This window comes from Rhinolophus ferrumequinum, chromosome 17 (assembly GCF_004115265.2).
Source record: "Rhinolophus ferrumequinum isolate MPI-CBG mRhiFer1 chromosome 17, mRhiFer1_v1.p, whole genome shotgun sequence".
NCBI classification, from domain to species: Eukaryota; Metazoa; Chordata; class Mammalia; order Chiroptera; family Rhinolophidae; genus Rhinolophus; species Rhinolophus ferrumequinum.
In genome coordinates, this window is record NC_046300.1 from 56,727,323 (window position 1) to 56,754,911 (window position 27,589).

Below are 27,589 nucleotides of genomic sequence, written 5' to 3' on the forward strand. Positions count from 1 at the left end.
CTATTCTTATTACTACTACTACAATTTGGTCCTAGTATAAAGAGTATATGACTACCAACTTTGCAAAGGATTCATCTTTGGATTCTTTATTTCAATTTACTTTAAGCTTTTGGGCACACATCTATTGGGAAATAAAGTGAGGTGTGTGTGTCTGGGTTTGGATCTCAAGGTCTTATTTTACATCATGATTCTAATGTACCCTTTCTTGTAGCATTTTTGTAAGACCCATGCCAGTGGGTCACTGACATTCCTGTCATTTGCGAGGGGCATTTTAGTTATACGAGAGTCCAGAATGAATTACAAAGGACTAAAAAGAGATGAGGAAGAAGCACTTGGGTTCAACTTAAGTCCCAGGAATCCCAATCAAAGGCAGAGAGACTCCCTGGCCTCAGCGTCCCTCTGCCCTTGAACTACATGGCAGGGCAGGACCCAGGGTGTCATTTGTCTATAAAAAAGGGACGGTTCTGCTTCACGATGTATTTGTGAAAGTAAATGAAGTAGTATCTCAGCTCCGTTCATTAAGTATCTTCTGTGCTTAGCACTAAGTGTTCCTGTGATGGATGCTCAATAGCTATTCATGGGGGAAATTATTTATCATGTATCTTCTCTTAGCATGCCTGGGGACGAGCATCCATTGCATGGAGAAGAGTGTGTGACTCCATCAAGACCTTTGCCAGGGTCACTTGCCCCTGAGCACCTTACAAAGGGGAAAACATGGCTGGGAGGACCATGGATTCCAGGGATGCTGAGGTTTTCTGTTGGGGACTGTGAAGGCAGAAATGACTGAAGAGCCCAGAAGAGCCAGGTTGTTGGTGCTGCTCTAGTTGAGGTGGGGGATGGCACTTGTTCTCTCTGTGTCCTTGTGCCACCAGGGTGTCTAGCCCATCACACGTGGTAATCGGGCAGATCTTTTTTTTCCCCCAGATATGCTTCATGAGAATGTCTTTTAAGAATAGCAGTCACAGTAAGACAAAAGCATGGTTCCTAATGGGAGGCTTCCCCCCTTCCTGAGGATTGAAAGAGAACAAGGAAGCTGCTTAGGCTCCAGGTGCCTCAGTCTTCTTGCAGCAGCCCAGCAGGGGGCATGGGCCAAGGAAAAGTGCAAAGCATGGATGAAAGCAAACATCAATGATGACAACCATTACTGACTCTTTTGTAGTTACAGCTCTTGCCATGTATCAGACCCTATTCTAAATGCTTTACATTTATCAACTCATTTAATCCTCACAACAACACTATGAGGCAAACACTATCATTAACTTCACTTTATGCTATGCAAAATGAGGTCCAGAGAGGTTAAACAACTTGCTTCTAGTTAGTAAGTGGTAGCTCCAGGGATTACATTCTAGGCAATTCACCTAATTGGCATTTATATATAACAAAACAATAAAAAAGGTAAATGGAATCATAAAAATATTCAATTAATTCAAAAGAAGGATGTAAAAGAGGAAAAAGGAAACAATGATCAGATGAAACAAACAGAAAACAAATAGCAAGATGACACATAGCAATTTAATTTAAACCTAGTCATGTCAATAATCACATTAAATATAAGTAGGCTAAATGAACATTACAACTAAAAGGCAGAGATCTTCAGGGTGGATTTAAAAAGCTAGATCCAACTCTATGCTGACTATAAGAAATGCACTTGAACTCTAAAGACATAACAGGTGAAAAATAATAGAAAAGGATTTAAGATCTACCTTTACCTTTTTAAAAATCTGGAGTGGTTATATTTACTAAATTTTAGGGCCAAGAATATTACCAGGGGTAAAGAAGATCATTACATGATGATAATGGCTCAATTCCACAAGAAGACTTAATAATCTTAGATGTTTACGTATCTAATAACAGCAAACAGAACTTCAAAATATGTGAAGCAAAAATGGACAGAAAACTATAAAGAGAAACAAACAAATCTAAAGTTATAGTCAGAGCTTTTAATATCTGTCTATCAACAGTTGATAGAAAATCAGTAAGGATTTAAAAGATTTTATCAACCAATTAGATCTAATTGACATTTACAGAAAATAAGCCAATAAGGGAGATAAAGGGAATCTTAAAAATATTTTCGAGTAACTAGTCCAGTCTGAGGAGTCTAATTTGAGAGTCACTGCTAATATGAGTGGTGTTTTGGAGACTTACGGGGAGGAGAGAGGAGTGTGATGGTTTTAAAGAACAAGAAGTCTAGAGCAGTGGTACAGCTAAGAAAGGGGAAGAGGAAAGGGAATTTTAAGAAGCATGGCTGAGATTTGCTTCTTAGATTTGTTAAAACAAAAAAATCAGAATTGCTGTGAATTACTCCTGGTTGGTGGACTGTGGTTCATTGAATTTCAGTTTCAATTGCCCAGTTAAGGTTAAACTGAAACAATTCTAGATCTGGCTCTGAGGCTTACTCTGACTTGGGCACATCTTTTCACGACTCTGAGCCTCAGTTTCCTTATTTGTAAAGTGGGGAGTTATTCATTCATTTACTCATTTATGCAGCAAATAATTTATTGGACTTTCACTACGTGTCAGCCCCTATAGTAGCTACCTGAATAATGGAGACAAATGTCCTTGTTGACAAGGAACTTACAGTCTAATCGGAAACACAGACAACAACCTAATAAAGAAATGTATGACATGTGAGGTGATGATGATAACTGCTCTGGTCAACATAGAGTAGAGTAAGAAAGAGAGGAGGGGACAGAGCTGGGCCAGGAAAAGCATTTTGATAAGGTGCAGAGACATGCAGAAATCAAGGTGAGCCATGTGGATATCTGGGTGGGTGAGAAGGAGCATTCAAGGCAGAGGAAACAGTAGGGACAAGGGCCCTGAGTTGGGAGTGCACTCAGAGTTCTGGGAAGAGCAAGGAAGCAAGGTGTCTGGAGCAGTGATCAAGGCCAGATAGCGAGCGAAGTCCTCATCAGATAGGGTCTTGTAGCCATGGTAACAACAATGGCTTTTACTCTGAATGAGATGGGGAATCATTGGATGTTTTCTAGCATTTGAGTGGCAGGATCTGACTTGTATTTTACAAAAGAATTACTCTGGCTTTGGGGTGGAAAATAGACTACAGGGAGGCAAGGATAGCAAGGGGACTGCTTATGAGGCAAGTGCAACAAGTGAAGGGGAGAAGTAATGGAGGCTTGGATTCGAATGGTGATGAGGAAGTGGTGAGGAGAGGTTGAAATCAGGATTTATCTTGAAGGTGAAGTGAAGAGAATTTGATGATGGGTGAGATGAAGGGTGAGAGAGCAACTGGGTGCAAGGAGAGGGCATTTATTAAGATAAGAGGATAAGAACACCTAAGCCTTACGAGGCTGTTTGATGGATAAAGTGAGATAATGTATGTGAATGCACTTCCTGAACTTAAAACATCATTTGGACGTAAAAGGTGAAAAATTAGAAAGACACCTAGGAGTTGCTAACTCTCAAATATGTCAAATACTAATGTCTTAAGGCCAAAAAGCAGTATTGATTTTCTTACTGATATTTTTCTAATCAGTAAAGTAAGTTAGTTTGAATGGCTCGGTGGCTTATTTAAGGAACCATAGTCCACCAAAGGAATAATTCTAAGTTTCCTTTTATGTTTTAATAAACATTAAAGTGGATACAATTTATAACGTCAGCCATGCTTCTTAAAAATTCCTTTCTCTCTCCAATACTCTAAGCTGTGACGCTGCTCTGATATCTCTATCCCCCTTCCCCACACAATGGGCTCAATAAAGCTATTTTAAGTTTAAATTTTAAAAATGTAGTCCATAAACATTTCCATTTTCCCTGAATCATCCCGGTGTAACTAAGGCTGTCCCCCCTGATTTAGGTCACACTGGGTCTGAGGGTGTTATATCAACACATCCATTTCTCAGTCTTCAGAACTATTCTAGGGCATCCGGGTATATTGCCTGGCAGGAGTAATTTTTAAATGGCAGCCTAGTGATATGAAATAGCTATGGAACTTGTCAGAAGGGAGCTACATATTTCTTCTGTCATCTGTAGCGTCAAGGTAATCTGAAACATGTCAATAATTTTACAAATAAACCAACAAAAAACTTACTGAATCCTGATTACCGTGTTTCCCCAAAAATAAGACCGGGTCTTATATTAAGGTTTGCTCCAAAAGATGTACCAGGGCTTATGTTCAGGGGATGTCCTCCTGAAAAATCATGCTAGGGCTTATTTTCCAGTTAGATCTTATTTTTGGGGGAAACACGGTAGTTAGTTCAATTTCCAACAGAGTAAATTAAGAGAATGTGGGAATTTGTCCAATGGAAAAAATAATGCCCATGTCAAGTGTTTGTGTGGGGATTCAATGAGAGTAATTGTAAAACTGGTCTAGTGCTTCCAAGGACCCTAGAAATGTGGGTTGAGCTACTGATCCTCTTAAGAAAGTTTTTTAAAAAGCAGTTTTGAGAATAGATACATTCATTCATATTTTTGTTCCTTTCTTTGGTCTTCCCTACGTTTTTCACTTCTCTCTGTCTCCTTCTGTCCTATCCTTATGGTCTGGTTCCTTTAGCAAATATCTACTGAGGATTCACGAGCCAGTGTTTTGCTAAAGATGCAGAATCTTTTCCTTTGTGCTATAGGAACCTAACTGAATTTTCCAACCCTTTGTCTTGTAGCCAGAATGTTTACATGGAACGGGAGGCGTGATATGTGGGAGATTCCCATTTGACAATTTTGGAATACACGCCAGCAGCACGATAAGAAGGAGGGAAAGCTGACCTCAGAAACAAGTTGTGAACATTTTCATGAGACGCTAATTTAATTGAGAAGCTGGCTGCTCTTCATCGTGGACAGCTGAAAAAGGAATGAGTGAGTAGCAGGGAACTGGCTCACCCCCACACCCTTCGCGTGGCCCAAGCAGAAGAGATTTGCCATAATCCGACCTCAGCCTCTGCAAATACTTTGGCCTCCAGACAATGTCATGCAAATTTTCCAAATCCAAGCCAGAGCTCAGGTTCAGTACTGGGTCCCCATCCCTGCCAGATCATTCTTTCCTAGGGAGTTCCCTCTCCCTGACCCCTTCCAGTGCCCTGACGGGTGGGTATCTATCTTTTTCTGGAACCTTGAGTTCTCTTTGCTCCCTAAAACTCCGAGGCACCAAGGCTGGGGCGCTGTTCTTTACTCTCGGATGGCATGCTGCTATGATCTGCTCATCTGCTGGGATTTGTACTTCCTGTCCTCATCCCTTCCTCCTGGGTCTCTTTTTAAATCTGTCTGAATCAGCGGTGAGGCCCTGGAGTTGGTTTTCTGACCCCAGAGATAAACTGAGATAACCAATCTCAATTTTCCTGTCAGTTTTACCACTTTACGCCCTCTTGTAAACACATATACCCCAAGGGAAATTAATGAGACATTTCTACTGACCACAGGGGCTAAACCGAATGATAATTGGTTGAAAAATGGTACCTGCAGAATTCTTGAAAAATAATCCATTCCCCTCTGTTGGTTCAACATCCCCCTATTCAGAGTTATATTGTATGACTCCTCCCTCCCTAAGTGATCACATTTTCTGAGACAGTGGTGTCCAAGCAATTTTGTTTAACAGGTCGCCACTCAGCATATAACAAGTTGTCAATAAACAATTTCTGTACAAATCATGGGTTTGATCTGTACAATAAAACTATATTTGACCTATTCTTTTCATTGTAACTTGAAATTACTTAATTGGTCTTTCCTCTTAAATCTTAAGAAAGTAAAGTTGATCATACAGTTTCTATTTTTTTTGTCTTTATTTAAATTCTCCAGTACAAACTAAAACTGATTCAATGTGAATTGTTTGTTTGAAGGTTGCCTATGGCAACTGCTCACACCTCCTGCATGTGGTTGTTAATGAAGGTGCAAGAGAGTGATTTCTAGTCAGAAAGATCTGGATACCTTTGAGAAGGTAGTGAAGTCAACAAAACCTCCTAAACCACAATCACCCAGCACATTCTGGGAAGCTTTTGACTTGTACTGGAAATCCTATTAAAAATCCTCGGATCCAAACCATTGCTGATGAAGAATAGTCAAAAAAAATGTTCTGTTGTTGCTGACGTGAAGTATGTAGTTAGGCCTATGATGCTTGTGTCTGTGCCGAACATGTACAGACTTTATTCTTGTCATTACTCCTTAAACAATACAGTATAACAACTATTTACACAGCATTTAGATTGTATTAGGAATTATAAATAATCTGGAGATGATTTAAAGTATATGGGAGGATGTGCCTAGGTTATATGCAAATACTGTGCCATTTTATATAAGGGACTTGAGCATCCATGGACTTTGGTATCTACAGGGGGTCCTAGATCTAATTATCTGCCAATACTGAGGGATGGCTGTAAATAGCGAAGTCAAGTATTTTAATAACCTCTCATGAATCCTTTATATTTCCTTTCATGTGGTTCTCTGAAGATCAATTTTTCTTTTTAAAAAATATTTTAAGAAATAAATGTAGGTGTGTCCAAATTTGCCACTCAGAGAAGAAACACTTACCCAGAATGCTTCATGTTTTGAGGTTTATCCATTCGCACAGCAAGTTTGATTTTGAGGTCTTGATCAGGACAATTTTTGGAGACTGTCATTTTGTGCCATTCTGACTGTTTGGGGCTGTTTGGGGTGGGATGGAGAATAACCTGTTGGGAAAAAGAACAATCATTTTAACCAGAAAACAGAAACACTGTTATGGGCATGTTTTTATAGATGAGAAACTGCTACTGAGTTGAGTGTCTTATCCAGGTTCCATAGCCAGAGAGAAGGCAGTTACATAAAACAGAGGCCTGGCCATCAGACTTATATCCAAGGCTCCACCTACCCATCGTGGCGGTCTCCTGCCAAGCAGCCTGGCCTGAGGACAGAAATGGCACTGTCTTGCTCTCCTCTTTCTCTACCTGGCTAACTCTGTAAAAGTAAGAATCATGATTTCTGTGATCCTGTTTTTGTATGTTTCCCAAGTCCAAAGTACTAAAGCAACCCAGAACAGAGAATGTTCTCCACTCATTATTCTCTTCATATAAAAAGATGGATACATGCAAAAAAAAAAAAAAAAAAAGAAAGAAAAAAAAAGAAATAAAGGAAAAAGAAAAAGATGGACGTATGAAAGGAAGAAATATCCCTACATGTTAGAGAGAGCACTTCTAGTCCACTCTTTCCATTCTTTAGGATTCCTTCCAAGAGGAGAAAGTCCTCAGAGGCTACAGGGGGGAGGTGGAAGGGACCTTATTTGATGGATAAGAAATGTGACATTTAGAGAAGAGAAGGGGCTTGATGACAGTCACACATTTCAACCCGATTTCACCTGTACTTTTCATCTTATAACACAACACCCAACTCTGTCTAGGCCCGGAAGAAAGCACACACCGCTCGAAGGAGGATTAGCTCTTAGAGAAAGCCTATCCCCAGTGTGCTTCAGAGATGGAGCTCTGATTCGGGACTTCTGCCTCAGCTCTCATTGCCTCAGATGCTGTGAGTGGAACAAGAAGGTAATAACTCAGTAAATCCACTTCTGCATTTCGATAAAAGAGTTCTCAGGAGCCCCATGGGATCTGGGGAACGTGCACTTGGGGAGGAGTGAAGTGTCTGGAAGATCCCCTGAACTAAGGGAACGTGAGCTAAATATAGGCACAACAAAAGCTGGGCTTGCTAAGATTTGCTTCTGCGATGGCAGCGTGCCCTGGTTTGTTGCATGTTGCTTTGGATCTGTTTTCAAAGCTTCTATTTTCTCCAGGTGCAAGGAAGTCCGGCTCTTTTCCTGAGCTTCTTTTACCTATGGAGGGGGTGGGGCCTCAAAGTCTCAGGGGTGGACATGGCCTTCCAGATGCTGTGTCAGCTCCACTGCCATCACACAAACTTGGCCTGTACTTGGAGGGCAGAGACATACGGCTTCTGGGTGACTGCGGATCAAGGACTCTGAGAAGAGTTGGGGACCGAGGCAGAAAAGCAAAATCAGCCCACTTTCATAGGCCTCGCTTGCGCTGATTTTTCACTCCTTCTGACGCCAGGCCTGAACTTTTCTTTATTTTATTAAATTCCCTCGCTCTGACGAAAGAAAATTTATATATTTTTTGCTAAAGACAAAATTAGACTCTTCTTAATATCTTATGACATGATTGAAATATAAGGCCTGATATTTCAGACCAGAGACTGCCAAAGATTTTTTGATTTTGTCCTACGTCAGCAAAATATTTTTGAGCAATTAGCCCAATATCTATAACTATATCACTATTAATATAAAAATATATCAATATAAATACAGGCGTATCTTGGAGATATCAAGGGTTCAGTTCCAGAATACTGCAATACAGCAAATATCACAATAAAATGAGCCACACAAAGCTTCTGGTTTCCCAGTATATCTAAAAGTTATGTTTATACTATACTGTAATCTATTAAGTATGTAATAGCATTATGTGTAATATATGTACCCTAATTAAAAAACCCTTTGTTGCTAAAAAATGCTAACCATCTTCTGAGCCTGTTGGAAAAATGGTGCCAATAGACTTGATACAGGGTTGCCAGAAACCTTAAACTTGGAAAAAAATGCAATATCTGTGAAGCGCAAACAAACCAGGTATGCCTACATATAAATATCAGTAAAAAATATATATCCATATATATTTTACATTACATATGCTTACTTTGTATTACTATATTACATTATGACATGTATCATAACACATGCACAAATACAGAAGTCTTAAAAGATGGGCTAAAGACAAAAAACTGTATTTTTAAATACCTTGCAAATTGTAACAGCCATATTATTCTATTATTAGCTATATTTTAAGGTACCATACATGTATTTAGGGCAAGTGTAATTGTTAACGATACTGGATGTAAATCTGTAGTTCAAAGTGTCTTATAAATAAGTTCATAAAGTCTTAACTGCCATCTGACTCTGTGTGACTACATCAGCACTGTTTTTGTCTCATCATGTAGATGACAGAACTCTTGCTGGCCTGGTGTCAGCTCCACCATTTTCGTGTTGGTTGTCAGGCTTACAATACTAGTACTATCTTCAAATCATAGCCTTTCTGTAGTAACCTTTTTTAGGCCACTTGTTCATTTCGTGAGGGTTAATTTAGTTAAAATTCTATCACAAAGTGTGTCAATTCACTTAACTGGTGCTAGCTAACTGTGATATACTGCAGGACGCTGGGAGTAAACGAGTAAGCCAGGGTGCCATTAGGAGGTGGAGACCTCTCCCTTCCCTCAAGAGACCACTTGTCCTTTAGGTCACGCTATGTCATGCTCCATATCCTGAGACCCCACCCAGCCTTTGGGACATGGAGAGGAGGGCTGCTGATCCCAGTGAAGCTGACCCTCTCTCCTGAGCTAGTGTGGCCTAAGAAGTGACATGCTGGGAAGCAAGGAAGGGGGGAGGCTGATAGGAGAAATCCCAGCCAGGGCGGGAACAGCAGCATGCAAGGCCCTGGCCTCCTGCTCCTGCCCATTTGGCAAAAGAAGTGCGAGCAGCGATCTGGGCACCCGCAGCTTGTTAACAGGCCTCCCACCATATGGGCTCTGGGCGTGTTTCCCACTGGCAATATGGTGTCCGCTTGCCAATGCAAATGGCCTCCGCTTGTTACTGGCCTCGCTACAAAGACTTCTTCCCCCATGTGGTGGCTCCCTGGGGAGACCTCCTCTCAGGGTGGATGGAGAGATGAGGTCACTGCAGTTCTACTCCATCTCCATCCCCAGCCTGCCGTGCGCCCGACGGGTCGACAACTCCTTTGTATGTGTCAGCCTTGCTGAATTATTAGGGGTCCTCCTGGGTGCACATAAGCCCGAGCAGTCCAGACACCTCATCTGGACATTCCAGGCTGCTAATCAAGCACTTCGTCATCTCAGCCGAGGCCCATGTGTGCTGTGCTTTGATGTGGCGGTGCTGATGTGGGAACACAACCCACCCCATGCAGTAAGTTACACGCCAGCCAGCCTCCGCGTCTTTAGTTACCTGGACATGCAGGCAGGTCCTTTTGGGGGACTGCTTTACCCCGAGCCTTTCCCCCGCAAGACTTAGCCTATATATCTCTCCCTACCTCTTTGTGGCCCCTGGGGAAGGCATCCTCCTCCACACCCCCAGGCTGGAGTATGTCCCCTTGCTCTGTGTTCCCCAGGTGTCCTTTCGAGCACTTACCACACTGCACTATGAGGTCTAATTTTTATGTCTATATCCTTCAAGTTTTTTGAGATTAGGAATTTTCACCTGTCATTCTTGTTTGTGCATAGCACAAATGATAGGACACAGTGGGCTCATAACCACATTCAACACATAAAAATGTGATAATATTGCAGTGTTGGCAAGGGTGTGGGGAAATATTCATGCTCATGTCTTTTGTGGAAGTGTAAATTGGTGTATACTCTTTAGGGATAATTTGGCAATATCTATCAAAATTCACATTTCATTCAGCAAAACATTTTTTGAAATGTATCATATATATGTATACACATACACACACACACACACACACACGTACATGTTCAAAGGAATAAATTCAAGGTTATTTACTGAAGTATTGCTTATATAACCAAAGACTGGAAACAATTCAAATAAATTACGGTGGATCCACATAATGGAATACTATGCAGCTATGAAAACAGAAGGAAAGTCAATATGGGCTGATATGGAATAATCGCCAAATACTATGATAGTTCAAGCAAAGTGCAGAGCAATATGTATACAGTAACTTCCAATCGTGCGCTCTTCCTTTTATTTTAAAGAGGGATATATACACATATGCTTGTACATGCACAGAATATTTGTGGAATAATATACAATAAATTGAAAACAAGGTTTATCTCTGGGAAAGGATATTGGGGTGAGGTGGGAGGGATCGTTAGTTTTACTGTATACCCAATTTTAATTTTTAACAGCGTACATGAATTATTTTTTTAATTATGAATGTTAATAAATATGAAACATAGTAAAAATGGAACAAATTAAATATTGTTGAATGAATGAATGCAGCACTGGGATTTCTAAAGTGGCTGTGTTCCGCTAAGCTTGGGGAGAATTACAGCATAGAAAAACACTTCCTTAGGAGTCTAAGGAATGGCTCCATTTTAAAAAAGACCTGGAGTGATCAGCCAGCTGCCTACAGAGATGCTGCCAGCAGAGGGCGCCCCAACCGGCACAAGGGCCAGGCAGGCCAGCTACACACTAATTGGTGGAAAGTTTCTTTGACAGGAAGGAAGTAGAAATGCATAATGGGGCTGGAGGAGAGAATGATTTATCAAGAAATGAATGGCTGTGTGGGGGCTGTGGCAAGCTTGTTGCTTTCACCACAATAGCAGAACCGAGGGTTTTATTTTTACATAGGACAATGTTGTGTAGTAAAAATGGCCCTGAAGATGAGGCATCGTTCCTGCTAAATTACTTACCTCCTCTGGACCCAGTGTGCTCATCTGGACACGAGGAGTCATTACTGTAGCTGCGTCATTAGGGTTATGGTGAAGACGCAAGGAGGGGCTGCACAGAAAGTCCTTAGGACAGTGGCCTGGCCAATGGTAAGTGTACAACAGTGCATAGGTGCCAACTAATCAGGTGGTTCTGGGAAAATTCCCATTCCTCAGGGATCAGTTTTCTCATCTATAAAATGAAAGGGTTGGACTAGCCCTGTGGTTTCAACTTCTCTGAGTGGGAACAGCTTTGAGAAGCTCGTGAATGCTTTGAACTAGCAAAATGCACATATCCAAAACAATGCACACATTCAACCCCCACCCCCCAAACTGCAAACAATTTCAAGGGGCTCCTGGGTCCCACGGAGCCCTCCAAAGACCCAGGTTGAGCGTTCCTGGACTTCTGTCTTCTAACATTAATGTCCTAGGTCTCTGAGACTCATGATTCTTGACAAGATCCTTCACGGAAAAAAAAGTTTGAAGAAAAAGAAAAGTCGGGCTACTTCCCTACTCTCTGTGTGTCTCTCTTTCCCTAGAGGTAGAAATGAATATCTGTCATTTCTCAAATAAAGCAACTAAACCTCTTCTTTTCTTTCATCTTCCTCCTTTTTTGGGGGGGTTGGGGGAGGCACTCTATTTACTATTAGCCTTGTTTACTTTTTGTTTTACTTCCATCTGTGACGTAGGTCCTAGTAATATGATTCCAGGTCAGTTCTATCAATGAAAGCCAGAACAAGGAATTGAAAACACAAAGGAAGAGAAAAGGAAGCACAGTTAATGTGTTCTTGCTGGCGTTGTTACGTGTGTGTCTGTGTGCTTGTGTTGGAGTATTCTCTTATTATTCTCTAGATGAAATATCAGAGGCCCAGAGAGGTTAAACACCCTGGCTAAAAATTACACAACTTACAGAAGAGATTATGCATTCAACCAGTATGAAATGAAATTTATTGAGCGTCTATATGCTGGGTTCTGGGTATAGGGTGGCCAACAAAATAGTTTAAGTTTCTCTCCCCATGGAGCTTTACAGTTTGGTGGAGAAGACGGAGGCCACAATTTCTGTAAATTCTTCCTGTTTCTCTCATTGGTGTTAAGTTCTGTGTGAGCTGGGGGCTGAGGTAACAAATGAAGAAGGACAGACAATCCACAAAGGCTCTCCAAGGAGGACAGTCGAGGAGGGTGCATTTATAAAGAGAAGAAGGGAGCCTTTCAAAGAGTTGGGAGGTGGGGAGAGCGCTCCAGGCAGAGAGAAGTTCCCCTGAGGGAGGAAAGAATTTGGTTTATTTGAAGGACTGAAATTTGGCTAAGGATGCTGAAGCATGTGGATGCGGGGAAAGGTGGTAGCAAATGGGCTGAGGCGGTGGGCAGAAGCCAGACCACCCGAATCTTTGTAGGCTGCGCTACAGAGTTCAGATTTTATTATAAGCAGTGTGAGGTGAGGGAAGCATTTCAAGCTGGCAAAGGACAAGTTCAACTTACATTCTGAAAATACTACTGGCTGTTTGGTGCAGTGTCAGTAGCCAAGTCGCAAGAAGGAATGTCTTTATTCTCTCAGTGATACTCCAAGGGATCCGTATCACCCCTTACGATGTTTCAAAAATTAGGGGGACTTTTTTGGCGGGGTTGGGGAAATAACTGGTGTTAGGCTTGGTTGGTGTTAATGGGGAGGGCGGAGGGACACTAAACATCCCACAAGGAGTGAGATGTTCCTCTTCAATGAGGAATTGTCCTGCATCCCACCTGACTTTTGAATGTTCCCACTGGATATGAATGGAGGCAGAAAAACCCGTTTATAATTAACTGAGTCTAGATCTTAAATCTTTTTCACACACACACACACTCAAAGTATTTTTGGCACTTTTCCAGGAAAACCAAGGAAATTTTGTTACCAAGACTTGTTTACTGATTCAAGAAATCAGTTTACTGGTACTCAGGCTTTTGAGTCACCAACCTCAAGTGGATTTTGTAGCTGTCACGTTCACAGCGATTCTCCACACGGGAGACAGCAAAACACCCCTCCTTCAGTTTAGGTCTTCTAGCTAGTTAGGTTGTGCCTAAATGTTTACATTTTGAAATTATCTTATTATTAATTAATTTCCTTTTATTTCTCCTTTATATTATGTCATGTTGATTTTGAAACGGTTAGATGGGTCGGTTTGTTAAATGACCTAAGAATTCCACTTCAGGATAGTAAAGGGCACGGCTACCCTTTGCTGTAACGTGTGTTTGGGTTTGCTGGTTTGAGGACGCCTGCTCTATCTTCTGCTGTGTGCACTATTGGTAACCCTGTTTGAAGAGGGGAAGCTGAGGCTTGGAGAAGTCGGAAAGTCAATGTAGAGTGGAGCCTGGGATTCAGATCGCAAAGCCAGGTCTTCTGGCACGTGGCAATGCTGTCTCTTGGCAGCGGGGACACCCACTCTTTGGAGCACCTTGTGATGGATACCCCTTGTGATGCGGAGCGCTTACCCGTCCGAGCTCCTTGTCCTCCAAGGCCAGGACGCCTGTGCTTTCTGTGAACAGCTTCACCTTCACAGCAGGCAGTGCGTGGGTCGTGGAGAAGTCACCCTGGGTGCCCCAGCTGTGGACAGAATCAGAGAGGTCAGTGTGGAGACTCTGACTCGACAGCGCAGAACTCAGCTGCCTTCTTGCAAGTTGGGTGGATGCAGGGTTAATCCGAGGCAGCGCTGGCTGTCACATCCTTCTCTCCTCTCCTCCAAAGCTGCCAGAGTGACAAAAAGTGTTAATTAACTTGTTAGGCAAATGCAAGACAGATGCTCAGAAAGTTGCCACTGGGTCTACACAGAGCACCAGGAAGGAATCATGGGGAATTTAGCATGAAAGCAAGAACTCTCCCCCGTGCACTTGCTATACCTATAAACTATACCCACTTAAACATTAGTATTGCCTTGCCTCCTTGGAATCCCTAGTTCATGGAAGCTGCAGTTCTAGATTTTGACATGGGGCTTTATTTGGTCCAAGTCAACACCTGACTTTACAATGAGACTTCAGTAGCAGTGCAGAGGCAAGGAGCTCCGCTGGCATTCAAAAATGAGTTGAACAGAAGGATGGATGGAGCTCAGCCTTGTCACGAAAGGTAGAAGGAGTGATGTGGTATATGTCCTTACCCCTCATGGTCTGGGGGAGTCTGAATCGTAGCTTGTCCCAGAGGAAAGCCGGGCTCACTTAGCATCTGGGTAGAGGGGCAGGCCGGGCTGACATGAGCCCCTGAGGGCCCCTCACGTGTGGTCTCTTCATTCACTCATTGTTTTTACAGGGCTATCTCCTTCCACTCTGAACCTGAAATCAGTGTGATCGTCTGGAAGTGTCGAGTGGATTGCATTGAGCCCCTGCCCTAAACCCTCCCACGGCACCTGCTCCATTGTACTCAGGATGCAACCCGGACCCCTGGGCACGGCCACCCATTCCTCCGCTCCAGTGTCATGGGCCTCCTGGCTTGCCACTTCTGAGCTGTTGCCTGCACGTTTCTGGTTTCCTCTGTTGGCAATGCTTCTTCCTACCCTACTTCTCACGTGGCTACTTCTTATGGGCTCAGCTTATACACCACAATCCCAGAGAACATGGTCCTTGAGTACATCTCCCAGTGTAAATTTGGTTCCAATGTTAAACTCTCTTGAACATATTCATTTTCCATCCTAGCATTTTTGTTATTGATCTGTATGATTTTTTTAAATAGGTGAAGCCCTATTATTCTGTAAGCTCCATGAACACAGAGACTGTTTTGTTTATATCACATACCTAGTACTTAACACAGTGCTTAGCACATAGAAGACACAATAAGTATTTGTTGAATAAACAATGATGCCAAATATATATGTTCTTTTACAAAACTAGGAAACAGGAGTAGATGTAACTTTGCCGTTCATCAGTGGATACTTCCAAGACTTGGGACATCTATTCCCAAAATGATTTCCGTAAAGGTGGGACTGTCCTCCCACCACTGGGAATGAGAGTGCAAATCAGTCTCAAGGACTTCTTACCCACATGGGGTGTCCTTATTCACTTTTTCTTCTGGCCTATTTTGTCATTGTCATTTTCATTCTCATGGGCATTTCTTTGACTAATAGCAGGCTTAAATATTTTACTCTGTTCACTGGTTGGTTGTCTTTCTTTCTTCTTTCTTTCTTTCTTTTCTTTCTTTCTTTCTTTCTTTCTTTCTTCTTCTTTCTTTCTTTCTTTCTTTCCTTCCTTCCTTCCTTCCTTCCTTCCTTCCTTCCTTCCTTCCTTCCTTCCTTCCTTCCTTCCTTCCTTCCTTCCTTTCTAAATGATGGAAATCTGACTTCTAATCTCACTGTTGCACTCAAGCTCAAAGACATGAGGGATCTAGAGAGAGCTGACAAGAGAGCACCAGAACAATGGAGACCCAGACCCATGGGGATCTGTGTGTGTGAGAATCATGAGGAAGCATAACAGTCAAAATGGAGAAACGGAGAGGACGTGGAAGAGGATGTGACACAGAACGAGAAGCTACAGGTTCCAAACACAACGGCAAAATGTGAGATGTATAGCTGGAAGTTCCTAATTTTGGTCACCGACAATTGCAGCAAGCCCCTAAGATAGGGGACTCTTTGTCCTAGCAAAGGTGACGTGACAAGGCGTAGAGTTTGACTAGATATGCTTAGTTCAAATGCTGGCTAGTCACTTACAAACTTCAGGACTTGAGGCAAGTGAATTAGTGTCCCTGTATCTCGGTTTGCTCAGCTATAAAATAACCTCATTTCATAGAGCGAGCAGTAGCAGGCTTGGGACAACATGAAAATCCAACAGATTTTGGCTGCTTTCCTTTCCCCAAATAAGGGTATGTAAGATGTATCCTAGTAACAGTGACAATCACTCATATTTTGTGTTATCTATTCAATACATACCTATTAAGCACCTACTAAGTCTGACCCTGTGCTGGGCAAGCAAGACAGACATTGGCCTTGCTACCACACAAGGTAAGTAGTAAAACAGTTATTGTCATCCCCATTTCACAGATGAGAAAACTGAGAAGAAACTCAAGATCTCGCCTATTTTATGCCAGTAAATTGCAACCAAGTAGGGCTGGAACCCAAATCTCTTAACTCTTACTTTACAGCTCTCAGTTCTAATGTTGTTATGATTATCAATAACACACACTATTAGTGATTGGCAAAAAACATGAGCATTAATTCATTATTTATGATTAATTGTTCTATGAATCCCTCTGGGCATTTATGCCTGCTCATGGAGATGAGGACGATTCCTGCTAGAAACCAAGCGTTCTGGAACGAGATGTTTTTACTCTATGCCACAAAGAGGACTTGTCCCAGGGCTCTGGTTGTCCCCCACACCGTATCCCCATGATACCGTCCTTGGATGTGGTGTGTAGGGATTTTGTGGCCTGCTCAGCAGGCACTGACCCAGGCTGCCTGAAACCCTGCTGCTACCCAGAGATGCTCAGCTCATAAGGCATTCAGTTTGACTCAGACTGTGGGCCAGGAAAAGACCTCCAAGACCCGGTCAGCTGGATGGAACTCAAGCTGCTGGAGGCCGCCCTGACAAACGCTGTATATTTGGACACTGAGTTGCTTTTCCTTTCCACCAGGACTGCAGCTGTGCTTTTGGCTTCCTACCATGACCTTTGGCTCACCTCATGTTGTTAGGTCATTACTGAATCCCAATTTATACATCAGCTTTCAAAATGGTAACCTGGCCCAGCGGAGCCAGCAAAAAGGGAAAGTCTCCAGTCTAATCAGGACTGGAGTGCCATGCTTTTTTCAGGGCACAGTGCAAAATGAAAATGTGGGGCTCCTTGTTCAAAAAGCACAAAAAAAGTACCATTCATGGTTCCAAAATAGAAAGCATTTTTCTTTCTTTAAGTATTTCCTCTGCTCAAATGCATGCTCCATTGTTCCAACAGACTGTACTTATGGACACAAGTTCAAAGATAAAATTATTAAGAATTTCAAGATGGCAACGGCAGGGGTGGCCGGATGGCTCAGTTGGTTAGAGCTGTGCCCTCCACAACTAGACTGAAGACAACAAGCTGCTGCTGAGCTTCTGGAGGGGCGGCCAGATGACTTAGCTGGTTAGAACGCGAGCTCTCCACAACAAGGTTGCCGGTTCAATTCCCACATGGGATGGTGGGCTGCGCCCTCTGCAACTAAAGATTGAAAATGGTGACTGGACTTGGAGCTGAGCTGTGTCTTCCACAACTAGATTGAAGGACAACGACTTGGAGCTGATGGGCCCTGGAGAAACACACTGTTCCCCAATATTCCTCAATAAAACAAAACAAACAAACAAACAAAGTAAACATGAGATTTCTGAGAGCAGGTTAAGATATTTAAAAAAAAAAAGAAAAGGCGGCAACAGCAGGGCTTTACGCCCCACATAGTCCTGTCTGAGGGGGGGCCCTGTGCAGCAGCGTGGGTTGACCACAAGCCCATGAATCAGGCTCTGAGTCCAATGCCACCCCGGTCTGTGGAGCCTGGATTGAGGATGGACCATGCAGCTGAGGTTGGCTGCCACTGGTTTTGACGTGAAACCTTTGAGCCTCGCTAGTCATTGGACTCTGTGAAAACCACTCCTGGCTTCTTTTGGTCAATGCATCCTACTCTTAGGGGTCCCAAGGAGGTTTACTGATCAGTACCTTTCCCTGCTCATCTCCCCTTTGGGAAAAAAAGGCATGAAGATGTACCCTCTTTGTCTTTTTTTCAGCCACAGAGAGACCTATATTCATAATAGAAACAGTTAATATTTACTCAAAGATTACTATGTGCAAGGCACAAATTCCTATCTCAAAAATGTCATCCAGTCATACATGCATTTTATTTTTTTAAGCCATTTTGACCATCCTGTGAAGTGCTTACAGGTACATCTCCATAGTTACAGACGAGAAAACTGAGGCTCAGAGAGGTTAGTAACATATCCAGGGTCACACGCAGGAAGCAAATGGCAGGTGGACTCCACAACCCAAACTCTTATCCATGCGGCCATATCGCCTCCCTCACACATTCCAGCGACTGACTCTTCTGTGTCCTGATCCAGTTAACATCAGCTACACTTGTAACGCCAAGGGAGAATTCTGTGTCAAGACCGATGGGACTCTGGGATACTCTGGCTTCTCAGTTTGGATTTATTTCACATGGTCAATATTCTTCACAGAGTGCGACATACTCTACAGACAAATTAGTCAGTGGAGGAAGCATGAAAATCCTTGGCCTTTTGGTGGGGCCACAGGTCAATTAGTGAATCTATTTCTCATTGCTGCCTTCTTCTCTGCTCATTTCTTTTCCTTTGCTGTGCATTGACTGTGGCTATTAAGGGGAACACCTCTTCTTAAAAGTTTCCTAGAACTGAAATAAAATTACACTTTGAAGGGGATGACTAACTTCTCTCTGAACACAAACAGGTAGGTAAAGAACAATGGGTGATGGGTCCCTCTCCTGCGATCCCATCTTCTCTACCACTGTACTCACACTGTACGGCTAGCTCACAAAAATGTTAAAAGTAGAAAAGGAGTAAACTGCAGGTATCCTTAACTGTGCTGGCTTTGCTGTTCTCTGAGTGTTCCTGGGAATGGCAAATTCAAATTTTGATAGCAGTGAAAAGGATTACTTTAAGGTTGAATTAGAGGAAGAAAGTTTGATTCTCACATTGGTTCCAGTTAGTGAGGAACCTAATGAAGAATGTGAAATGGAACCAAGCATTTCTTCAATCTCAGAAGACAACCTGAAGCTTCCTAGGACAGATGATGAAGTTTATCTTCCTCAAACGAGTGAATAGTTCAAAGCTTGTCCAAAACCAATGCTCCCCTTGCCGACCATTTTGCCTTCAATTAATAAAGTGCGTTGGGACACTTTGCGGAACTGGTGCCAACAATTTAATTTGAGTACTGATGGCAAGAAAATAGACGTTTATCTGAGGCTCAAGGAACATGCATACTCTGAAGAAAAACAAAACATTCCTGAAATACTACAGGAGTCAAGTTCAAAGAAATGCAAGATGGTGACCAAGAAAGCAAGGAGTAAGAAAAGTTGTAAGATGAGTGAGAGAGAGCAAATGACCAACAGCGTTGAAGTGATAACTTCAGCTCAGGAAGCCATGTTGGCAGCACGGGCAAGACTTGCTGCAAGAGCCGTTCAACCTAAGGCTATGAATTCATGTCCCATTCCTGCTTCTGCTGAGAACTTTCTGCTGCAAACGTCTGGTGTCAGGTGGTGTGTGGTCCACGGCAGACCTCTCTTGGCAGACAGAGAGGGTTGGGTTCGCCTGCAGTTCTATGCAGGTCAGGCGTGGGTGCCTGACCCTCCCAAGAAGATGATCTCTCTCTTCCTGTTGCCGGCCTGCACTTTCCCATACCCAGACCTAGAAGATAATATGTTATGCCCCGATTGTGTTAAGAGGAATAAGAGGATGATGGAAAGATTAACTACAATGAAGAAGTAGAAGCAACCTGGTTTGAACACAATCATATCATTCCTTTTGGATTGGCCATGTCTTAATAAAGAATAAACGGTGGATAGATAGCTCACAGAAAAAAAAAAAATGTTAAAAGTAGTCACCAGTTATCGAGTGCTTATGATTTGCCAGGACGTGGGCCAAGTGCTTTTCATGGATTGTCTCATTTAATCCTTCTGAGAGCTCTCTGAGGTAGATTCTCTTATTATCCCCCCTTTGTAGACAGAGCAACTAGGACGAGGAGAGGGTAAGTCACTGGGCCAGCGTTTCAGGCTATCACAGAGCTGGACGTCAATCTCCAAGTTTCTGAGCCCAAAGCCCATGCGTTAAACGGCAGAGCTTTAGGGCCTCTCAGGAACTCATGACAGTGTAGTCTGCATGTGTTCCTGCATGTGTTTCTGGCTCTCTCTTTGGATGGTGAACACCTCAGGGACAGGAAACATAACATGACTTTTTAAAATCTCCTACACTCAGCACTGGGCCTGGCACACAATAACTAATTGTTTAATGTCAAATTCAGAATAACCATGGCACCAAAATCAGGGGATTCTGGAGAGATGTGACACGTGAGATACCAAGGGTATGACAGCCACCTTGAAACCAAACTGAGGTCTTTATCTCCTTGAGGATTACATGTTTTTTAAGAGTACATTAGCTCTCGGAAGAGCACACAGCGGCTGGCAGCACACAGGGGAGACCCAGCTACACAGCAGCAAGGACAGCACTGAGGGACAAGGCTTAGGTCCTGGAAGGTCAAGGAGAGGTTAGCCAATGCAGCCACGGGCTGGAAGCAGTGCAGATGCCAACAGGTAGAGAGCTGGAAAGTGCCACCAACTTATAAAAGAAACTATCATCGTTACTTTCGGTCTTTTTAGCCATAAGCACACAAGCACCGACTACAGAAATGCCATCACCCACAGTGGCGCCTCCAAATATGAAGACACGTGTATTGAGACACGTGTGTCCTATCCAAACCAGGTACCTGGTGGGGAATTAAGAGATGAAGAGCCCAGGCAGCTGACTTCCTCGCACTATGCCCTGCACGCACCACCATAACCTACACGCATCAGATGCAGCCCTGACTTCACTTCTTAGGGATCCTGACTCTAATTAACCCTCCACTTCTCCCTTCATTCAGAAAACACTTCTTGAATGTCTGCCATGTGCAAATCACTGTTAGGTGTTGCTATGGTTCCAAAGGTGAATGAGATACCAGCACTGCCCTTATGGATACGATAGTCTACTTGGGGAGATGGCAAGTGCAGAAATGATCGCAGTGATTAGGTGTGAGTTTGAGCCTTGACTTTCCCATTTATAAATTGGGGATAAGAACAGTGCTGACCCCAGAGGGTCCATGGGAGGATAAGTAGGAGATAAGCTATTGTATGTACTGCGCTCAACTCAACACCCAGTACACAGAAAGCCCCCAAAATATATCCTTCAGTTCCGGATTATAGACCAGGGGTTAGTAAACTATGTGGCCCCTGGGCCAAGTCCGGCTGACAACCTGCTTATGTACAGCTCATGAGCTAAGAATAGTTTTTACATTTTTAAATAGCTGAAAATAACCAAAAGGAAAATAACATTTCATGACACATGAAAGCTGTATGAAATTAATATGTAGCATCCATAAATAAAGTTTTATTAGAACACGGCTACACTCATTTGTTTACATGTCGCCTAAGCTGCTTTTGTGCTTCAAAGGCAGAGTTGAATAGTTACAACAGAGACCATCTGGCCAAAAATCCTAAAATATTTATTCTCTGGTCCTTTACAGAAAAAGTTTACTGACCCCTGCTATACACAGTTCAAGCGCTGGCGCAGTCTAATGGGAATAGTTTTATTTTCATTAGCAGATTAGAAGTATGCTCACTGAGCGCATCCATAAAGATGAACTGTAAACATACACTTACAAGGATAGCTCCCTCCAGGGTTATCCAATCTGCTGCTCTAAATTCTTCATGGAGCTCTTTCCAACACTCGTGGTGTAGTGGAAAAATTGGGATTGTGGATCACAGCATTTCAGACACATGGTGCCCAAATGCTGCTTCCCAATCCACTGGAGCTGGCTGAATCACTTAGTCATATACATCATTATTAATATGAAACAATAAACATGAGCAGCAGATAATTCATATATTGGGGGGCTGGAGAGGACTTTTAAAGTCACAGCACATCATTTCTCCAAACCTATTCCACCGTGTCTCTGCTTTGAAAGTGAACACTTTGATCTGGGGAGAAAATAAGGGAGAGAAATATGCTTGGGTGGAGGGAGGGAGAAACCTATAGGCAAAGAACCTTCCACTGTGTATTTGGAGAGCATCTGCTTCATTGCAGGCACATCTCTGTTTACTACTTAAAGCCTCTTATTTGCGGAAGTCTCCTCAGACCATATGTTACCAACAAATGTCGCTAATCAAATACACACAGTAATTTTCGTTAGAATTTTTCCCACCCCCCCTCATGAACAAAAAACAACATTTGCCACAAAGGGAATATATCTCCCAAAATGACAGTAAACATCCACTGCAAACCTCTGACAACAGAGTGATACTTACGAATATGAATGTGAGTAAGCCAAGAACTTACCCACTTTAGGCAAATAAAGACCCTTGGAGAATTGGGTTTTGTGCAGGTTGGTGTTGGTGGATGATGTCATTAGTTGCCATGGTGATGCTTAGCGTTAGGCCATAATTCATGCCATGAAGACTGGATTTGCATTTATTCAAGGTATATGGCTCATGTGAGCTGGGTGTTAAATTGGTTTGGTTCATAAAATTCACTGAGGGCTTTAACAAGGGAGAAGTCATGTCAGGGAATGAAAATATCTTGGTTCCGTTGCTAAGAGGGAAAGTTAATAATTGCCTGGAGATACTGCATTAAAACCTTTTGGCCTGCCCTTCAGGCAGACTGCATGATATTCTACACCAAGTGAATCAATTGTGCCACTGCAGTATGTCTCTTGCAAACTATTGATAGGATGTGATTTGGGGCCTCTAATGTACTAGAAAAGCTAAACTACCTCTTATCTATAAATGAGATGTTTGCTTTGAAGAAATTGGTTTTTTTGGGTGGTGAATAGATGAAGGCTCTTGTTTGCCTGTTTGACATTTCCACTGGAATGTCGCCTCCCCAGGAATCTGAAATCAAAGGTGTACAAACCTCAGCTTTCACTTTCTCCCCTCACATCTGTTCTTCTAAGGCTTCCCCTACTTAGTCAAAGGAACAGGCAGCCACCTGAACATTATTCCTGTTTTCTCCTCTTCACCCCATATCCACTTCCCCACCAGATCTGTCATACCTCCTACATATATCATAAACAGCTATGGAGGAAAATGAATCAGAAAAGGGAGATTGAACGTGCCAGGAGAAGGGTGGGTGGCCAGTGAAAATTTCACATAGAGTGGCCAGTGAAAATTTCACCAAGAAGCAATTATCACCTGAACTTCCTTATTTGTGTTTGTTTGTCTCCCCTTGCTAGAATGTAAACTCCACAAGGGCAGGGATCTAGGTCTGCTTCCTTCATTACTATTAATATATCCACAGCCCCTAGCACATGCCTGCCACACAGGGCATGTTCAATAGGTATTTGCTGAAGGAATGAATCCACTGAATCGTGAATTCCCCCACACACATATACACACATGGAGATGAGATTGAAGTTGAAAGTTAAATGTAGCAATACTTGATTATTACGGACTTACATTCTTTGTATGGTTAAAAAGGAAGATCAAGAAAACTCTAGACTGCAAACTTTGTAAGGGCAGGGACCCAGTTCATCTTGCTCACTGTTATATTCCAATGTTTAGCTCATTGCCCAGTGATTGTTGAATGAAGGCCAGAGGGAATAATACATACAACATGTCATTCAAATACTGGAGATCAACCTTTATTTTCTCATTAGCTATGTGACCTGGGACAAGCCACTGGCAGTCTCAGTTTGCTTACCTGTATAATGGGGGCTAATATATTTTTTTATCCTAGAGACAAGATCCTGAGTATTTACTTTCTAGCATTTCCTTTTGATTCTTTCTAAGAATTTCCATCTCTCTGCTCATAGTACCCAACTGCTCTTGCATGCTGTCCACTTTTTTTTTTCTATTAGAGACTTTAGTATATTAACCACAGTTGTTTTAAATTCCCAGTCTGATAATTCCAACATCACTGCCACAGCTGAGTCTTGTTCTGATGCTTGCTCTGTCTCTCCAGATTACATTGTTTTATTTTTTTAGTATGACCTCTAATTTTTGGTGAAAGCAAAACATGATGTACTGGGTCAAAGGAACCCAGTATGGTTCCAGCACCATTTCTGCTGCTGGCCTTCTCCTCCAGTGATCCTCTGTACCTGCCTGTCTGTCTTTCTAATTTGGGGGGAAGCTGTTTTCCCTGCGACCTAAATTCTCTGATCTGAGAAGAGTTGCTGATTTTCAGTCTGTTCAGCCGTTTTCTTGTTGTGAGGATGGGAACCAAGACTTCCAAGCTCTTTACATGCCAGACAGGAAACCAGAAATCCACTAGAATCTGGATATTTCAAGATCCTATTTAGCTATGAGAGTTTAGATTGTATTCTTCATTGGAGGTTGACACGTAAGAACACATATAGGTGGTCAAAAAGTAAATCTATGGAAAAGCCAAGACCGGGGCTAAATAACAGGCTGGTGTAGGATTAGGGTGGGTGGGGGAGTTTGCAGCACTGTGAGGTTGGGTGTCGTGGGGTTGGTGGGTCTGGGGTGAAATGAGGAGGATCTGTCAAGGGCTAAAGTCTAAAGATGATAGCACGTCACATGGCTTGAATGTCCGCGTTGCCTTCTTCGGAGCGGAGTTTACAGCGAGGCCTGAAGACATCCCCTGTCTTTGTAAATGATGGCTGTCTCCTACTCTGACGTTTTCCTGCATCTCCAGCACCTACTGCCTTCTCCCAATCATCTGTTTATGCCCAGGTTCTAAAGACCTTTAGAGAAAATGAACTGCTCACTGGATGACAGACTAGATAGATAGATAGATAGATAGACAGACAGACAGACAGACAGACAGACAGACAGATAGATAGATAGATAGATAGATAGATAGATAGATAGACAGATAGAAGCTCTGAAAAGGTTGCTGGAAATACATTTATTCATTTTCTTCTTTCGGTGACTCAGCCAACCAACTCCTATTTAATTTTCTACACTGGACTTTTTCCTAGAATTGCTCTTGTAACCTGAGCTGGTTATTATGATTGCAACCTGTGAGTCTCATAAACAACCGGGAAGCACTATGATTAAGTGTGTCTTTAGAACTTGAATCTGCTTTAGGACACCTGCAGCCCCCAGAAGGCTCCAGGGTATACAAAACCCACACTGCAGTCAGCTAGGCCAAAGCTGTCAGGGGACCTGGGCCAGCGGAATTATAAAACGCACTGCAAACCCCTTTGTGTTCCGACCAGGTCCACTAAGAGTATGAGCCAAATGAGAAAAAAACGACTGGGCGAAATAGCAACAGACTGAGTTGAAAGGAGCACAGAAGATCACTTTGGTCATTCCCCCATGTACAAATGAGGAAGCCATGGGGAAGAATTTTGGAGCCAGACTATTTTGTTTCTATCATCTAACAGCTTTATTACCTCAGACAAATTTATTAGCCTCTGAGGTCTCAATTTTCATGTCTGTAACATGGACACAATAACAGTATTTATCATATAGGGCTTCCTATCTGCCTGTCTCTGAATTAAATGAGAGAAGCACTGAGTACAATGTAAGTTCTTATTAAATGGCAGTTTGCATTATCTGGTAGCTCAGGATTCAGAGACTCTGGATTCCAGCAGCCTGGGTTCCACACCCAGTGTGCCACTTCCTCCCGTAGTGACCCTGAGCAGCTGACTGACTCTCTTGTAGTCTCTATTTTTTTACCTGTAAAATGGGTACATTAACAGTGCTTCCTTTTGAGCATTCTCTTGTTAGAATCAGGTAAGAAAAACGCTTCCCAGCCTGATCATCAATAAGCCCTCCATAATTATTCAGTGACAACTCAAAGATACATAAAAACTTAGCCCAAGAGCCAGCTCTAGAATAAAACATCAAATGTGAGATGTTTTCAAAATCATCTGAGCAATGGAATTTGTGTTTTTTCAGTCCAGGCAAAATAAAATTGGGACTTGAATTCAGGTTTGATTTTTTGGCAATTATGGCAAAGGAGTAAGTGTTGGGAGCGCCTTCTCACTTTCTTGGGCTTCCATCTCTGAGTGCCTGAAACACTTCCTCCCAAGCCCCATCCCACATATCTTCCTTCTCTGGCCCTCTCTTGAGTTAGATTCATTCTCTCCTGTCTTCCGCAAGAGAAGAGTTTTCTTCCTGCCCTGTGGATGTTGGGTTTGTCCACGTGACCACTTGCTTTGGCCTCCTTCTGGGCAGAATCTATACTTCCACTACTTGACTTTGAAATTATCCACGTGACTTTCTTGGGCCAATGGGGTTTTAGCAGATGGATGTGATGGAAGCAGAGGCTTGAAACGTGCTTTAGTGGTTAGGCTTGCTCTCCTGTGCCTCTGTCATCACCATGAGCAGAGCTTCCTCCAGGCAGCTGCTATCCCTCCCACGTGGATCCCAGAATGAGCTATGGGGAGAAGGCCTGGTCTCAACTGACAGTGAGGAGCCAAGGCCAGCCAGACCCACAGTTTGAAGCAGAGCCAAGCAGAGCCTGGCATGAATCAGCCAACCCCCAACCAATCTGCAGATGAGTGAATGAAATAAATGAATGGGGTGTTAAGCCATTCAGTGATGAGATGGTTTGGTGTACAGCAAGAGCTCCCTGTTAGGATGCCTTTATCTGGGACTTCATCACATCATTCTGTTTCTACTCTGTGTCCCGTAGATGGGCCTGGAGTCCTCACTTAGAAAAGCACATCCTGAAGGGCCCAGACACATTTTATAGTCCTTTCATACAATTAAAAAGTCTCTTATAGTCACTCAATAAACACCTACCTACTGACCTTGCTGGCTCAGAAAAACAGTTCCCAGCTCCTGTGTCCTGAGAGAACAACCACCCTGTTTGCCAGTGTCAAATGCGGCGGTCTCTCCACAGCGTGAGAACTGGACTGAGGCCCGATTGCACTGGCTAAGGCCGCCACCAGCACTGTCTATGTCCTTTTATGAGAAAGCGTGTCAGCATCTCGCGAGGCAAAGGCATGCAGCCAATGTCTCTACACCACTGGCGGTCAAGTGCTCCCAGGGGAAGCTCTACCCACATCAAAGGAACTCGGAGAAGCCTCCCACATGGAGGCAATGAGCAGTAAGCCAACCTCAGCAGCACTGGAGTGCCCCCACCATCTGGCCCTGTCTGAGCAGGCACCCAAGCTGTGGTGGGCACACAGAGGCAGCACTTATGTGGGGGGGTTGTCAGGGATGGCTATTCAGAGCTTTGGCTGCCCTGGGAGCGGCCAGCCCCTCCTGTGCGCCCTCCCGTTGCCTTTGACAGAGGGGATTATGGGAGCTGTTGTTGGTTTTGCTTTCATGGGCTGGGTTCCCATCATCCCACAGAGAGGGGACTGTTGTGAGCCATGCTTGTCTCTACCCCCGGGGACTGGCTTGTGGATTTGTTCATTTTTCTCTCTGTTTAACATTTATGCGAAATCACTGGGAGTGGCCACGAATGCCAGGAGTCTCAAAGGGATATGGTGAACGGGCCAGCTGGCCAAACGCCCTTCAGTAAGGACTGAGGTGTTTTCTTAAAGCTTTGGGGAAATTGCCCTCGAGGCCAAGTGGTTGGCAAGGGCCCAATCTGGAGGCACAGAATTGTT

General features: G+C 43.1%; 1 protein-coding gene and 1 pseudogene across 1 annotated transcript in view; one reads left to right on the forward strand and one right to left on the reverse strand.

Moving 5' to 3' along the window:
* The window catches only part of CADPS (calcium dependent secretion activator), a 461,279-nt gene that overhangs the window by 169,703 nt on the left and 263,987 nt on the right, over window positions 1-27,589 (reverse strand). Inside the window, 2 exon segments of the mRNA XM_033131706.1 lie at window positions 6,465-6,608; window positions 13,837-13,948. Of these exon segments, the coding sequence (XP_032987597.1) occupies window positions 6,465-6,608; window positions 13,837-13,948 (256 nt within the window).
* On the forward strand, window positions 18,931-19,872 carry LOC117036645 (developmental pluripotency-associated protein 2-like; annotated as a pseudogene).